Source organism: Strix aluco, chromosome 10, assembly GCF_031877795.1.
Source record: "Strix aluco isolate bStrAlu1 chromosome 10, bStrAlu1.hap1, whole genome shotgun sequence".
Taxonomy (NCBI): Eukaryota; Metazoa; Chordata; class Aves; order Strigiformes; family Strigidae; genus Strix; species Strix aluco.
In genome coordinates, this window is record NC_133940.1 from 5,114,525 (window position 1) to 5,131,770 (window position 17,246).

The 17,246-nt window shown below is 53.4% G+C and overlaps 1 protein-coding gene across 1 annotated transcript; it reads left to right on the forward strand.

The window, feature by feature from the left end:
• Positions 1-2,986: 2,986 nt before the first annotated feature.
• Positions 2,987-10,077, forward strand: CNGA2 (cyclic nucleotide gated channel subunit alpha 2). Its single transcript, XM_074835118.1, has 6 exons — positions 2,987-3,099; positions 3,255-3,365; positions 3,854-4,024; positions 6,396-6,503; positions 6,937-7,043; positions 7,731-10,077. The coding sequence occupies exons 1-6, from the start codon at positions 2,987-2,989 to the stop codon at positions 9,152-9,154; spliced, it is 2,034 nt and encodes a 677-aa protein (XP_074691219.1). The 3' UTR covers positions 9,155-10,077.
• Positions 10,078-17,246: the final 7,169 nt, after the last annotated feature.

Below are 17,246 nucleotides of genomic sequence, written 5' to 3' on the forward strand. Positions count from 1 at the left end.
CGTGTTTCTTCTACCGGCTGTGGAGTCTGATCCTGGTATCCCAGTGGATGGGAACAGGTAAGGTTTATTTCCTCGGCAGCAGGACTCTGACCCGGTGCTGGATGTCTCAGCCACACATGCTTATTTAATCAGATGCTGGATTTCTGCCCTCTAAGAGCCACCAGGCCATTTGGCCCACTGGTGTAAAACACACATGCCAGCTGCCGTGCCGGGGGGGATCTGGAGGAGGAGAGTTTCTGGTTAATTCTGTCCCCGTTGGGGTGTGATACTTTTATTTATTCCCTTTCTCTCTCCCTGCCACCTCTTCTTGGCTTTTCTTTGTCCCACAGCAGCACATGTGGCAGGGCTGGGTGTCTCCTAGGTCACTGCCACAATGACATGCACAGAAAATCAATGTCTTGTGTAATGTGGTGCTTGAGCGAGCTGTGAGGGAGCAGCTCCTGGGGTTCCCATGTTGCTTTTGAAGGCAGCTGCAGGCAGGGAGCAAAAGGAGAGGTGGAAGGGGGACGTGCTGCTGCAGTGCTGCTGGTCTGTGATCTGTCCCCAGTGTTGGGGTCTGTGGCACGGGGACAAAAGCAGGGTGATGTGTCCCTTCCTTGGGGGGGCACCCAATGCCGCCAGCAGCCCTGGCCAAGGCTGCAAAAATCCCATTTCTTCCTTCAGGCTCCTTGTTGTCCTGGTTTTCAGTGAGATCAGAGCAAGTGGAATTTAAGGCTTTGAAGGAAAATAAAAGGTAAACCTTTGATAACGAAGGGACTCCCAGTGCTGGGGCTTTCAGATCGGCCCTGCAGACAGGGTGGGACTCCGTGCGCATGGGCAGGGGCTGATCCAGCCACTGCAAGGGGAGGAAGGGGGTAAAAATTACTCTCTTCCCTATTGCCTTGGGGATGCAAATTCTTTGTTAACCCGGTATTAGAATGGCTTTGTGAATGAAATATGAGGGCAGAAACTGGTGAAAGATGCATTTCATGATCATCTTCAAACTCTGAAGCTCTCTTCGCCGGGACTCCAGAGCAGCACATCTGATCTTGTGCTCCCTAAGTGTGAGAAGAGGTAACTGGATGGGAGGATGTTAAAATGCGGCTACTTCTGCAAATTCTCCATTGTAGCAGTAGCTGTGGCACAGCCTGTGAAGCAGGGAAATAGTCACCAGCTTTGTTTTTCCCTAGGGCAGAGGGCTGGGAGGGGAGCAGAAGCAGGCAGCCTGGGTGTCAATCCCGGTATGTGACTTGGTGTGGCAGGACCTGAGCCTGGCTGGGGTCTGCTGGCTGTGCCTGTCCCTGGCTGGGCAGTGACCCTTCCCCAGGGTTTGCTGGGGACTTGGGAGCCACTGGACCCAGAGCTGCTCAGGGTGGCCACTGAGGAGGTGACGTGTGAGTAGGAAAATGGAGCATTTCTGAGCAGCACGTTCCCCTCCTCCCCTTTCATCCCCCAGACACAAAGCTGGCTGCTATGAACTCCTCTGAAGTGCACCCTGCTGCTCAGGGCATCGAGGATGCTCAGGGGATGGGCGTGCTGTGGTGACGAGACACCCAGACGCACGCGTGTGCATCCTCCCTGCGCACCGCGGGGGCCCCTCTGCCGCTGCCAGGCTGCTGCCCGGCCACCTCACCTGCTTCTCTGCTTGGGCAGGGGAGGAAGGCAGGAGTGCTGGCTTTGCTTTGCAGCTCAACACGCGCTTTAAAAGCCTGAGTGCTCTGGAGACAGCCCAGAAGGCTCCTGGGGGAGGGATGCTCACCAGCCACCCCTGCTAGCCCGCGTTAGGCAGCAGCCAGGTGTTGAAGGCTTCGGGGGACACCAGGCTCGTAAGTGGACAGTGGTGGCTTCTCAGCAGCAGCTCTGCTGCCCTGGGGAAGTGGCTTGCCTGGGTGTGCATGGCTGTCCCTGTGCGTGCAGCGTGGACGTAGGCTTTGTGTGGGTTGGTGGAGGTGTATAAGGCATCACCTTCCTCCAAGCAGAGCCTCGGCCATGGGCTGCACCACATGAGACCACAAGCGTGTCACTTCCAGGAACCTGCCTCACCCGTGCACTGCGGGTAGGGAGGGTGCACTGTGAGCCAGCGGGTGGCCAGGGTGGGAATACGTGGTCTAGGTAGGGCTGGGCAATATGCCGGGTGCCTTTGTGTCCGTGCAGGTGCAAGTCTGTGTTTCTGTGAGGTGCTTTTGCGTGGTGTGGTCTGTTCTGGGGTGCAGCAGAACACCGAGGGCTGAACGTCTGGGGCTGGGCAAGCCCCATGGGCATCTCTTGCTTTTTAGATAAACAAAATCCAGTGAAATCACACACTTAACAGCTCAGCAGCCTCCATGTGTTAATGTAAGGTCTTTTCTTCTGCTCTCTGAAACCAGATGGTAGCTCCTGCCAGCAGGAACTTCAGCAAGGCTCTTTTTAAATAGCAAACCTTAATTTCCAATGCAGGGGCAATTTTTGCGGTGATGAGGTGTGGGGCTTGCTGGGCAGGCCACCAGTGGGTTGCAGTGCCCTGGGGAAGGAGGGTGGTTGCTTGGGTGCAAACACCCTTGTACATGCAAAGTCTACCCTGTGCTGCTGCACAACAGCATCTCCCTGCCGAGGCTGGCCTTGCACTTACATCCCTTACAAGTGTATTTTCTTGTCCTTGGGCAGCCAGTGGTGCCCAGAGAGCCGTGGACTTGTTATGGCACGGCTCGCTGGGGATGCTGTTGCCCCAGCAATGGCTGAGGAGCCTGAACAACGAGGAGAGAATCTTTTGTGGACCACGGACAGATGTGGGATTTCTTGGGGAGGGTGAAATGCTCTGCAGGACTCTTACGGCAGCATCAGCGATGGCTGGTGGTAGAAAATGTGGGGTGGGCACACCCCATGGGGTTTGACCCTCCCTTCCCATGCTGTGCTGTATCTCTGCATTCAAACCATGGGATGTGCCCTGCATGGCTCTTCTTGTGGCATTTTTCTGCTCTTCGCAGGTCTCTGGGGCAGGGTGTGTGCCTGTGGTCTTCTCACAGAGAGGATGACAGACAAGAGTAATGGTCTGCGCAGCTCACCGGCCAACCGCCACCCCAGCCCACGCGCCCAAGCCAGAGCGGAGGGTGACTTGGAGGGGACGGGGCTCAGCACGGGCAGGTCAGGCTGGTCCCTGGTTTGGTGGACGGAGGCACTGGTGGGGCAGGGGAGGGGGGCGTCTGCCAAGACCTGGCAGCTGCCCACATCCTCCAGTTCATCTGGCAGGTGTCATGATGGCGTGGCGTGGCGGTGACCCCACCTTTTCCCCACTGCAGGACTTGCTCAACCCAGGATGACACCTCCTCAGAGCTGCAGAGAGGAGCTCCTCCGGATGGGGGGGAGCAGCCGGCTGCCTCCGCTTTCCGAGGCAGGCAAGCCTTGGCCAGGTACCTGAGTGTGATGCTGGCCCGGGGTAAGCCTGAGCCTTTTGTGCCTGGCTTTGACACTGGAGACTTGCATGGGGTCAGGATCCTCTCCTGCTGTATGGCATCCAAGGGTTGCAGGGACCAGTGTCTGTGGATGCTGCTCTGTGTGCCCATGGCTGCAGGAGGGGATGGCTCCATCACCTCTGGGGCCCCAGGAGGGCTTGGGGGGTCCTCTCCCTTGCAGGCAGCGTCACACTGCCCCAGTCATCCACACATTCCTTATGTCCCTGTGGGAATGGCAGTGGGACTGAGGAAGGAGCTGTGGGACTCTTGCTTTCATACTCTTGGTCCTACACCATCACTACAAGGGGGGGGGAAAGGAATTATTTGGGCTTGAGAAGGAGCTGTAAGAGCTTTTTCTCAGCTGTAGCCCTTCTTCTTGCTCTCCAGCTTTTGCTTTCTCCTTGCTCCACAGACACCTCCTGACTCTGCCTCTTTCCCCTGTCCAGGATAGTCCGGCTGGTGCTGGTGCTGAGGGACTGGGCCAGCAAGAGCTTGCATGAGGAGCAGCAAAGGCCAGACCCCTTCCTTGAGCGTTTCCAGGGCCCTGAACTCCAGACAGTGGCTGCAGGTGCTGACAATGACCTAGAAGACGAGGAGACTGAGGAGGAAACTAAAAAGTAGGGTCCCTTTCCTGTGGCCCCAGCTGTCTTTGGCTAGAGATCAGCTGTGCATGGTGCTTGGGGGCTCCCAGCAGTGATGGCTAATGGAGGTGGGTGGGGATGGGAAAGGGAAAGGGGGAGGTAGGATGCAGTGGTGGGAAGGGTCCTCCCTGCCCTCTCCAGCCTCTGTCCTGGCAGCCAGCCTGGCTTTGCCGGGCTGTTGTGCAGGCACACAGGACCTGGGAGTCTGTCCTGGTGGAAAAGACCTGGCCTGTCCCTTACCTGTGGGGTCTTCTCCCCCCTGGTCCGTGCCCTGGTAGCAAACACACATTGCATGGCTCGTGACAGCTAGCAGACCTCCCCATTTTCAGAGCAGTTCAACACTAGGGTTGCCATTTGGAGCCAGCCCTGGGTCTGTAAAGAAATGCACCTCCAGCTTGTGCGTACGAGGAGCTGGGGACAAGCTGAGGGATGCAGGGGTTCCACCCAGGAGACCACAGCAAGCACAGATGCTTGGGATTTGCCAGTCTCATTCATCATCTGTAGGATGAAGGAAGATGAAGGGAATGCATTTGCTGCCCATTATCTCCCCCCCAGCCCCCAAGAGCAGACACTGTGACGGCAGCTTTCTGAAAAGGCTCTTTCAAATCCAGCCCTTTCATCTGCTCAGCTCATACTCCTCCTGGTGAAAAGCAATAACCTGGCTTTTCTTCTGCTGGCTAATTAAAGGGCAAAGCTCACGGACTACTCTGGACCCTAACGTTATACATGGTAATTAAAACGCCAAGAAATAATTGTTTTCAGTAGGAGAAAAATATCGGAGCCTTGTATCTGGGTCTTTACTCGTCATGGAAGAAAACGTTCTGCCCTGTGAGGTTAAGGGGAGCTTGTTAATTATCAGAGGGAGCTGAAGCGTGCCATGAAAGGGCTGCTCAGTGCCACTGGACTCTTGGGGAGACGGTGGTAACTTCTGCTGTTTTCTAGGTCCTCAGCTCCACAGGTAAGAAGAGCCCCAAGTCTGGTAAATCCAAACGTGAGCTGCTGTTCACGGCCGTGGGAGCCTCCACGGTTGCAGGTTTGGGTGCAGACCCTGTGGGAGGAGGCAGATGGTTATAATCTCTTCCTGGGTTAACACAGAGCCCTGGTTGTCCAGCCCTGGCCCCACAGTCAGTGTAATGTCAGTGACTCTGGCCACCTGCCGTGGGCAGCACTAGTGATCCAAAGCTGAAATTACAAATATAATTAACACCATTATTGACATTATTAGTGCTTGTGGGTGTTACAACAGCACCAGCTGGCTGCAGGTGAGTCAGCGCTTCTGTATGTTGATGCTGTATGTGCCAGGGAGCAGAGAGTCCTCTTCTCAAAGAACATTTAAGTTGCAGTTTCCGCGCACTTTTAATGGGGAGGTTGGACCACCTGCTTGTCTGTGGCTGTACCCAGAGCAAACATGAAGGAGCGCCACTGGCTTTGCCCTGAGTGCTGGTCCCCACGCTCCGGGCACCGCGCGTGCCGCTGCCTGTGCCGCTGGGGAAGGAGCCTTCAAGGCAGAGGTTTTGCTTTTGAAGCTGTTAGAAGCAGGGAGGTAGGCACGGGGAATCTGTTGGCAAGTGGGGGTTTTTTTTCCTATTACTGGAGGGAGTTTTGCATGTTCAAAAGCTGGAAGGGAGGGAAGAAAGGAGAGGGAGTTCTGCCCCACCGGGCTGCAGCAGCTAAGCCTATCAGCCCAGCCGCAGAGTTTCTCTTCCCTGGCTTCTCCAGTGAGATCTGGCAACTGGAGCACACACATCTTATCTCAGAGTCCCAAGATGAGCAGGATCAAACACTTGGGAGCAGTTCAAAGGCTGGACCCAGGACTGAGCAGACTGCAGGCAGGCAGCTGAGAGCAGCGTGGTGATGGCAGCCTTGCAATGCCAGCTGCCACCCCCCGGCTCGCTGCTCTGGGGCTTAGGCATCCCCTCCTGGTGCTCCCACTGATCTGCAGCACACTTTCCTTCCTGCTCTAATTAATCTTCTCTTAAAATATGTCTGGCACCAATCCATACCTCATCTGGGAGAGGCAATGTCACGTAACGAGAAGTTTTCTGATCACCTCCTTCCATGTATCTGTTTCTGGCTCTGCACTGGGGGTGCTGTGTGCATGTAGGCCACCTGGAACGTTACAGAGCCCCATTTTGGGGATAAAGGAGTTTCAACAGTGCTGGACATTTTTGCTCAGCACTGCTGGGATTTGTTTTAGGTTACAGATTGGCATTCAAGCTGCAGCTATGTTTGAGCCAGTCTAGTGCAAGGGTTGAAGGATGTGGCTCGGATGGTTCCTTCCAACCCTATTTTCTATGTTTAGCCCTTTATTCATGCATTGCCGGCTCTGTTTTCTCTCTGCTTCCAGGAAGAAATGGCAGATCTTTGTGGTGGACCCTGCAGGAGACTGGTATTACCGTTGGCTGGCTGTCATCGCAGTTCCTGTCCTCTATAACTGGTGCTTGCTTGTAGCCAGGTGAGCTGGGAGGCTGTAGGGTCCCTGTCTCCTCTAATCCTCCTGTTCAGCTGGTTGTCATGGCTCAGCCAAGATCAGACAACTGACACTGGTGGTACTGGGACTGGTAGGAACCTAAAGGGAAGGGATTCCCCACTATCACTGTGACTTCTGCAGAGCATCCATCCTCTGGCGCCAGTTGGAAAGGACCATGATTTCGGGGTAAAGCTGCAAGGTGAATCTGGGAGGTGGTTTCAAGACGTTGCTTTACTTGGGTCAAAGGAGGGCAGATTTTTCAGAGAAGGGGATTTCAATTGCTAGGAGAAGAGGTTCAAGTGGCCAAGCTCGCTTGTAGAGTTAGGACCCACAGAATCAGCCTATATTCATCTGTAATAGTTGGAGATGATAAGGAGATTTGTTGGTCTCACTACCCTATGTTATGACCTTCCTCCAGGGCTTGCTTCAGTGACCTGCAGAAGACCTACGTTGTCCTCTGGCTCGTGTTGGACTACATCTCGGACTCCATCTACATTGGGGACATAGTGATCCGCCTGCACACAGGTAAGCAGAAGCAGCATCCTGACTTGTCAGTGCTTTTTTCCCCCCTAAAAGTGGACATGAGCTACAAGGGAGAGGCCTACTCTACCACTGCATTAGGAAGATTTTGTCTACCTTGGCAGTCACTGGTATAAAGCAGTCTCCAGAGAAAGAATCTAATTAAAAGATCTGAGAAACGGAGTAAGTTTCAGAATGAAAGATTAATCATCCCAGCTTTCAGCTTCACCTTTGAATAATTGTACAAAATTACCTGCGTTACTATTAGTATTCGGGCATAGTTGAAGGTCTGTATCTCTGATTTTGCATCAGTTCAGCTAATGAATTATCTACACTGAAAAATGGTAGAATTTAATGTTCTCGGAACACAGCAGGTGGCTGTACGTTTTCTGTCGGAACTGCAATAATTCATGATCTGGAGGATGGAAACCTCTGTGTCCCCATTTCTTTGTAGCGACAGACTAAATCCCTAAGTGGTATCTTTAGGTGGCTTTTGCCAGATGAAGGGCTTGAGTGGTAACAAAAGCTTGTAAACTGAGTAGATCAGGTGGAACTGGTAATATTTGGATGACCCTGTGTATATCTGCACGTATGTGCATGACATACCATAAAATGTTTCTCAGAAGTGCATACAAAGCCTGCAGAAGAGTTGAACATAAGCCAAGATAATTCTATCATTTGCTTCTCTGTTAGGATTCTTGGAACAGGGCCTCCTGGTTAAGGACCTGAAGAAGTTACGGGATAACTACATCCACACCTTACAGTTCAAGCTGGATGTTCTCTCCATCATGCCCACAGACCTGGCATACTTTGCTGTGGGATTGCACTGCCCTGAATTGCGTTTCAACAGGCTGCTGCGCTTCTCCCGCATGTTTGAGTTCTTTGATAGGACCGAGACCAGAACCAGCCACCCCAACATCTTCCGCATCAGCAACTTGGTTCTTTACATCCTGGTCATCATCCACTGGAATGCGTGCATTTATTATGCCATCTCCAAAGCCATAGGCTTTGGAGAGGACACCTGGGTCTATCCCAACATCACAGACCCTGAATATGGGTATCTGACCCGGGAGTACGTCTACTGTCTCTACTGGTCTACGCTGACTTTGACTACCATTGGAGAGACCCCTCCCCCTGTGCGTGATGAAGAGTACCTCTTTGTGATCTTTGATTTCCTCATCGGTGTCCTCATCTTTGCCACCATCGTGGGGAATGTGGGATCCATGATATCCAACATGAATGCCACCAGGGCAGAGTTCCAGGCAAAAGTTGATGCCATCAAACACTACATGCAGTTTCGCAAGGTGAGCAAAGACATGGAAACCAAAGTCATCAAGTGGTTTGACTACCTGTGGACCAACAAGAAGGCAGTAGATGAACGGGAAGTCCTCAAGAATCTCCCTGATAAGTTAAGGGCAGAGATTGCCATCAATGTTCACCTGGAGACGCTGAAGAAAGTGAGGATTTTCCAGGACTGTGAGGCAGGTCTACTGGTGGAGCTGGTGCTGAAGCTTCGCCTTCAGGTGTTCAGCCCAGGGGATTACATTTGCCGGAAAGGAGACATTGGGAAAGAGATGTATATCATCAAGGAGGGGAAGCTGGCTGTGGTGGCGGATGATGGAATGACACAGTATGCTTTGCTCACTGCAGGAGGCTGCTTTGGTGAGATCAGCATCCTCAACATTAAAGGGAGCAAAATGGGCAACAGGCGCACAGCCAACATCCGTAGCTTGGGCTACTCTGATCTCTTCTGCCTGTCAAAGGAAGATCTTATGGAAGCAGTTGCAGAGTATCCTGATGCCAAAAGGGTCTTGGAGGAGCGTGGCCGGGAGATTCTGATCAAGGAAGGGCTGCTGGATGAGTCAGCTGCAGAGGCAAGCACGGAAGGGGAGAGTGTGGAGGAGAAGCTGGACAGGCTGTCCCTGAGCATGGACACACTGCACACCCGCTTTGGCCAGCTCCTGGCAGAGTACAGCGATGCTCAAATGAAGCTCAAGCAGCGCATCACTGTTCTGGAGTTCAAGACGAGGCAGCAGGATCTGGAGGACTTCTTCTCTGATGGCTCAGACAGTCTGCTTGAGGATGAGGAGAAAGACTTAACTGGTGGGATGCAATGAGGGGGTGCAGAGGTCAGATAGATGATGTCTGGTCGTGTGCGGGGACAGCATTTGCTATTTCACAAGGCAGATCCTGTGGCTGCCTTGCCAGGGACTTCTCTTAGGTCCTTAACATTGCTGCTGCCACTGTCCTGATGGCAGCTCCCGACACGGCTCCAAATCGGGCGATTGTCTGTGCTGGTTTGTGTGGCAGTGGTTTTTGGTAGCAGGGGAGGGGACTACAGCGGTGGCCGCTGTGAGAAGCTTCTCAAAGCTCCCCTGGCTCCAAGTCAGACCCACCTTTGCACCAAGGCCAGGGCAATTAGTGCCAGTGGCTGCACCTCTGTGATAATGTATTTGAGAAGGGGAACCTGGGAGGAGAAGGGGGAGTTGTGAGGAGATGTTATGAGAAGGACACCGCTGCGAACACTGAGGTCAGTGGAAGGAAGAAGGAGGAAGGGGGGGAGTTGCACCAGAGCAGAGACCCCCCCATATCCCGGTGGAGCAGAGGCCAACCTGCGGCCTGTGGAGGACCCCACATCAGAGCAGGTGACTGCACCTGAAGAAGACCAGGACTTTATGGGAAGAAGCCCCCACTGTTGTAGTTTGGCACTGGGAGGACTGCAACACGTGGGGGTGACCTACGCTGGAGCATCTTGGGAAGAGCTGCAGCCCGTGTGGAGGACTCATGCCAGAGAAAGTTCATGCAGGACTGTCTTCTGTGAGAGGGACCCCATGCTGGAGCAGGGGACAATGTGAGAAGTCTTCACCCTGAGGGGGATGAAGGGGTGGGACTGACTGCAACCCCTATTCCCTGCCCCCTGCTCTGCTGGAGGGGAGGAGATAGAGAGATCAGGAAAAAAACAGAGCCTGGGAAGAAGGAAGAGATGGGGGAAAGTGTTTTTAAGATATGGTTATACTTCTCACTGGCCTACTCTATCTGTTAAGCGTTGTTGGTTTTAGTATTTGAATTAAAGAGATGTTCTTTTTCTTCCCCTAATGAGTCTGTCTTTTGCCCATGACTGTAATGGGGAAATCACCCCTCTCTGTCCTTATCTCAATTCCCAAGCCTTTAGCTTTATTTTCTCCTTCCCATTCCTGAGGGGGAAGGTGGCTGCCTGGTGCTCAGTTTCCCTCTGGGCTCAAGCCATGACATTGTCCTAGCTCCTCCTCAGGCCTGTCCCTTTTTTCATTGCCCTCATCTGAGACCTTGAACTTGGATCACTAAAAAGAGGAGAATGGCTAATGCCACTGCTAACATTTCCTTCCAGTTTCTGCAAAAGGTCTGTGTCCATCACACCTCCTTCCTCTTATTTGCCTTAATAGAAGGTGGGACATGACCCTTGCATGGAGGGGTGCCTGGACGTGCTGACGTCCCTGCCATGTGCCACCTACCCATCCACACAGGGGCCAACAAGGAGATGGGCTTTGGAAAACACTGCATTCCTTGCAGAACACAAAACCACCCCAATGAGAGACCAAAACGCAAGCGAGATATTTACAAAAGCATTTTGGATTCAGCCTTTATAACACACTTTAGGTAAATAATCTCCACTGAGTGTCTGTGGACACCCAGTCTGCACTGAGAGACTCCTTACCTGCAAGATACCAAAACTCACATAAAACAGCCCAATCTCTGCCTGTTATGTCTGCAAATGGGGATGTTTTTCTGGGTCGCTGTCACTACCTAGGTCATCTCCACCACCCCACACCGAGGCTGGACATCTAGCTGGAAGGGCAGGCAGCTGCCATCCTCCTGCCTGACTCTTTTCCCTTCTGCTCTATTTGGTGCTGTCAAACGGCACCTGGCGCGGGCAGCTCCGTACCCCAAGCACTGCACCTTCCTGGGGGATGGTGTTCCCCAGCCCTCCCCCTGCGGAAGCAGCATGATTTCCATTTGGGCTGTGGATGTTTTGGATTACAAGAACAATACAGTGCTAAAGGCCGTGGCTTGCTGGCCCGACAGTGCCCGTTGTGCTATGTGCAGAAGGAATACAAGAACTGTCTCTCTCTCTGTTATCTAAAGTCAGCCAGATGTGTCAGGAAGGGTTTGACTAAAATGACACGCTTTTAAGGAAAAAAAGCAGTGGTGGGACCCAACTGTGCCCATATTCGCTTTGGGTGGGTAGCTCAGCGAGAGCACAGAACACATTTATTTTCTTAGGCAGGAGGTTTTCTTGTACTCGGTGGGAGTTTTGGGGCTTTGCAGGCCGGTTGCCTTCTGGAAGAGAAATGAGTGGCAGAGCCACGGGGACACATGTACAAGGGTGAAACCATGGCACCGTCGGGTGTGCTGGCAAAGCTCTGCCAGGCTGTGCCACAGCCCTGCGGGCTCCATGGTGCAAGCAGCTTGAAAGTGCAGGAAAAGCCACCAAAACCCTGCAAGCACGAGCAGTAATGCCACTCGTGCCTAACGGTGCTGTGCAGGTGCTGGGACTGGGGGATGCAATCTCATTTCTTGCTTTTGTCACGTAGCTCGCCCTGACCCATGTGTGGGCATCTGGGACCTCCTGCTCCTGCCCACTGGGCCCGTGGAAGGGGCTGGGGCTGGTTTCCAAGGTGGAAAACATTTGGTGGAGAAGGGAAATGTGGAGGAATTCATGTTCTGGGTCAAATTCAGCCCATAGTTTGGCTAAAGTAATGGGATGACACAGGGGGAGGTATCAACCCTCAAAGGGTCATGGTGGAAAGCTGAGGGCATTTGCTTTGGCCTTTCTTTTCGCTCCAACATCAGACTGCCTCTCTTCATTTTGTATGAGAATTATCCATTTAAAAATAATGGCCTTGCTTTTGGGGATTGGTGGGGGAGGGAAGGTTAAATTACCAAAATTAGAATTTGGGGTAAGATAAGAAGATTTTTTGTTCTCTCTAAATTAAATTGTACGGTTTTTGTTGTGGTGGGTTTTTTTTTTGTTTGGTTTTTTTTTTTATTTTATTTTATTTTTTAAAATTTATTTATTACTAAGATGATTTTGGTTGGAGCTGAGGTGGTTTCTCTCCCGCTTTTTCTTGTAACACCGAGCCCTGGCTCCCAGCTTTCCCCTTCCCTGTGATTTATCGCTCCGGAATTTGCCGGCGAAGGCAGCCGGGAGAGGGAGCTGCGAGCCCGGCCCCGTGGGCTGCCAGCCCTTGGCGTGTGGGCAGGAGGGCGAGTTGGAGCCTCTTCCCTCAGCCCGGCGCTCCCCAGCCCCCTTTGCCCTCCCCGGGACGGCAGGTTGGGAACCTCTGGGGGTACAGCGGGGGCCGGTGCCCCTGCCTGCGCCTGCCCCCCTCTGGGACAGGGCAGCTCCTGCCCCCAGGTTGGGGATATTCGGGTTTATTCCAGGTTTAAAAAAAAAAACCAAAAAACCAAAAAAAACAGGAAAAAAGAAGGAAAACTGCTCTCTCTCCCACTTTTAATCCGAGATAATAATCCACTGGGGAAATGTTAAGCCTTCAGACAAATTACCCCAGAGGATGTCTTTGTGAATTCAGAGCAGATCCTGCTTGTTTCCTCACGGCAGCAAGCCAGGAAATCATAGATTGATGAACCGCTTGACGGGCCTGCTAATGAAATTAGCAGCAGCTCCATGATTTTTTCAGTGAGCAGGACGGGCAGATGTTGGAGGGAAGCACACAGTGGCCCAGCTGCACTTAGGGGTTGCCTAAATTCCCGGCAGAGCGGACCCAGGGCACAGCAGATACAGCTCTGGCTGCTGCCCATTTATTTTCCGGGTGGTTTGGGGACGTGCCGTGCCCCCGTACGGCTCCCCTGGAGATGGGAAGCAGAGGGCTGCCCAAGGCCACTCCTCGGGGCTGGCATCCAGGAGGAGAAGCTGAGGGTGCCCGCCGGCAGGGTCTACTCAGCGCCCTTGCCCGTGCACCACAATACATTAAACTGCTTTGTCGTATATTATCAGTTGCGTCCTTCTTTTAGATCTCTCCCATTTTAAAAAAATAATCCCTTATACAACAGAAGCTTTCTCAGCTCTGTCTTGTGTGGGTGGGAGACATCAAATAGGGAGCAAATATATTGCCCTCCAGAGAAGTCGGACAACGTGTGTGCCTCACCAGAGAGCCGCCCCTTCCCGTGCCGTTAAACCAGGGAAGCCTTGACTTCTCCAGCAGATGTTTTCTGCAAATCTGCTGCTACCAACGGGCTCATCTTCAGACCTCGCCTGCCTCTACCAGAGCTGCAGGAAAAGGGATGGGATTCTTGGGTGAATCAACCATAAATGTGTTGTGTGGTATGGGGTTTCCCTCCTCCTCTCTGAGCACTGCTTCTAGGAATGAACTAATCATTGCTGGATGATACCCAGAAAAAGCTCTCTGATCAGCCTCTGGGAAATGTAAGAACCCATTTCACAGCTGGGGGAATTGGAGAGAGCTTGACAGGACACAACGGTGATAACTCCTCTCTTCTGGCTGCCTGCTTTTTGTTTTTCTTAAGATAGGCATGAAGAGGCCATTTTGGTGATTGTGAGCAAGCCCCAAAATAACCTCTTCTTAGGCTGTGGACAGTGGGGCTGGAGGCTGCAGCACAGGAGACTATCTGGCTTTGCCCCTTCTCCAGACCTAAGTTAGGTCAGTAGGCTGCAAGCAGAGTTGATAGGAGTTTGGACCACTGGATTTTGGGATTGCAGAGTGGGCCTGGCTTTGAGCCCAGGGTCTGGCAGGAAGCCTGAAGCCTCTGAGTCTTGCAGCACAGCAGCTCACCCTGGTGAGAGGATCTGTTGTGGTACATGCAGTGTCGGGGGAAAGGTGTGAAACACAGAGGCTGTGGGGACGGTTGGCTCAGGGCTCACTGGGATCCCTGGTGACTGTGGTTCTGGCATGTGGCATGGCAGGGGCAGTGGTACAGCTGCTCTTGGTGCTGCTGAACTCGGTCTTCTCCGTAGTGCTGTGCCGCTGCAATAGTCTGCTCTGCACTGCTGAGGTGGGGTCTGGCTGTCCAGCCAGGACATCTGCCCCCAGCAGCATCCTGCAGGAGATGGAGCAAGCAGGGATGGACCCTGCTTGAGGTTGATGTGGGGCTGAGCTCATATAAACACGTATCATGCTGCCATCTGCATGGGTACAGAGATGCTTTCCCATGGGCAGACTTGTCCTTCACAGAGTTTTAAAGCCTCTCTTTGCTGCTTCTGACCTGGGCTGCTCCTGGGGATGTGGCTCAGCTACGTGGAGCATGGCTGATGTGAGCCAGTCACTGCTATCCCCTTAACCCTGCCTCTGCAGCAGTATCAGCAACAATCTCCCTGACTGTATCGTGTCTCTCCTGTGGGCTCAGATGGACTGAAGTCTCTTGAAAATCAGGAAAGTTTGGAGGCAGCTCCAAGCTCTCCAGCACGGGCCCCTCCGAGTGCTCCCTAGATGGCTTTGCCTCCCCCAGCGCCTGCCTCCTCTGCACCCGAGGGAACCAGGTCTTCCCAGGAGTGAGGCAATGCACGCAGAGGGCTGCTGTGAGCAAGATTTCCACCCGTTCTCCAGGGGCTGGAATGTGGAGGTGGTGTAGAAGGTCACCAGACTGCCATGCAGCTGTTCCCTGGAGAGGGGATGGCTTGCTCATCATCATTTGGATTCAATAGCTCTGAAATCAAAGCCCTGCCTGCTTCTCCTGCAGGTATGAGTGGGGTTTCAAAGAAAAGGCTCTATGCCCACCTTGTTCTCATCGTCCATGGGATGTTCTGTGTCCTGGTGCTGCTCCTGCAGAATGGCTGAGAGGACAGCCACCACCCACTAGTGTAGGAGCTACTGCCAAAGGGTTTTCGGTGGTGCTAGGCAATGTGTTTTCTTTGCAGCCCCTGATGAGTATCTGAGGACCCTTCTGAGGTGCTTCAGTGAGTCTTGACTCACTGAGGTGTGGTCTGCCCTTTGGAGGGGAAGGCTAGTGCTGAGCACCCAGTGCATCATACAGACTGGTGGGTGCTCAGTCCTGGTTTTGTCCCGTGGAGCTCAAGCCCTCTACCACCCCTGTTTTCATGTGGGGTCTCGGTGTGGCATGGGGGCAGTATCCCCATCCCCATGAGCTCATTTCCCAGCCATGAAGAGCAGACCTGAAGTGGCTGACCGTTGCACTTCTCTTGCAGGTGACTTGCATGCTGCACGACTGTCTTGCTCGCTCCCCTCCTCCTTCCCTGTTCAAAATACCACGCTGTTGCCTCCTCCATGGTTAAACAAACAGAAGTCCCCATTCCTACCTGAATTGGAGGGTGCATTGCCATGACAGCAGCTCAGGGCAATGGGTAAGCAGCAGGTGAAGCCACCTCAGCCATATCCCTTGGTGGGATGGAGGGAAAACCCAGGAATGCCCTCCGAACACCCCTTCTACCCCTGACCCACCAGTCTGGGGCTCCTGAGGCTTCCTTGCCCCATCATGGGGCTCTCTCTGGTGGCCTCAGCCCAGCCATGCAGGTGGCCTCCTAAGAGAAACTCCCCAGGCTGGTGGTTCATGGAGGAAAGCTGAAGCCGAGATGGTGGTCAGTAAATCAGTTGGTGCAAGGTGAGGTTTGGGAGAGCCTGGCAGGCTCTGCCCATTGCTGGGAGCTCCACGGTGCAGGAAAGATGTGCCAGGGCAGTGCAGGGTGTTGAAGCCAAGCAGTCTTGGCAGGGTTGCAGTGGTAGGGTCTGAGTTGGGTCTTGAAACCAGGATCCTGTCTTGGGCTGGGTGACATTGGCACAGGACTGGTTGCCTGTAACTTGCCACCCTCCTGTGGGGACACCTGCCTTGCTGGTTCCTCCAGCCTCTGGGATGGGACACGGCCCCCCTATGCAGTTGGTTTAGGGTGAGGGCCTGCAGAGCCAAGGTCTGCAAGGAGGGAGGTTTGTAGACTCGGGTCTCCTTCCCTCTCCCTCCTCTGAGACATCAGTCACCCTTGTCCTCTCCCTGCCCTAAGTGACACATTTTTTCTTGGACCTCTTCCTAAATTTTGCCTTTTGGTCTCAGCCACATGTCACATTACATCTTCTGGACTAGAGGGTGGAGGGGAGGGAGGGGAAATACAGTAGGGATTTAGGCTTATCCTTCTTGGAGCCAGATAAAGTCTGTGACAGAGAATGAATCCCTCTGCCTGCCTGGCTGGATTACCTGCAGTTGTAGCAGGACCGTTGATCTCCAGCGCTGTGATCCCCGTGTGCGGCGCAGGATGGTGGGGGGCGCTGGGGGAGTGGCCGCTGGCCCTCCCTGTGTCTGGCTGTGCTCTGGGAAGAATTACTAGGTGGGATGGTAGAGCAGGCTGCTGTCTGGGGAAAACAAGATAGGCTGGAGGAGGCAGAGAAGAAGGAGCCTAAGTGTGTGTCTGCAATCCCCCGTGGCTCTCCCTGGAGCTCAGCAGAAGCACTGATAACACACCCGGCAGAGGGCGAAGATCGTCTCAGGGCCCATGCCCATGGTGTGGATGCAAACCTTGCTGAGGAGGCTGCCAGGCGAGTTTTGAAGGTAAGAAGTTTTGAAGGTATTCTGGCACTTCTCTGAGGAGCTTTTGGAGCATATCCAGAGCAAAAGTCCTTGCCTGCAGAATCATCCTTGCTTCTGAGTCCTCAGATGGTGATGCTGCACTTGGGAACCCTGCTCCCTTTGTAATCTAGGCCATGGTGGCATCTGCTTGGTGTGTGTGATCAGAGGGATGGGGAGCAAGCGTTCAGCCCCAGTTTCTGGCTCTTTTCCAACCCCATGAGGACAGCTGTCAGTAGCTACACAAGACGGAGGGGTGGGGAGATGGTGACATGGGTAATGCGGAGCAAAAGAGCGGCAGTTTCTCACCTCATGGGTGGCTGTGGGTGCTTCGGAGTCTATTCATAGCTCTGTCACTGGCAGAGCGCTGTCTAGATGCTCTTCACTTGGCTTCTTTCTTGAGACACAAAGTTTTTGCTCTGGTTGAGAAGTGAGGATTCAGCAGCCACCTTCCTCTCCAGGCAGATCCACACTTGCCAGGCACAGGCAGCCTCAGCTCCTGCCTTCTCGTAAGAACCTTCCTCATTTAATGAACTGGGTGTTTCTACTGAGAGAAATCTACCCACAGCAGAGACCCAAGACCCTGGTGATAGGCTCCATCTCCCCTGCTCCCATTCCCATGCGAGCTATAGGCACTGACTTTGGCGCTAAAAACCATCTTCTTGTAGCAGGGAGGATTCAATG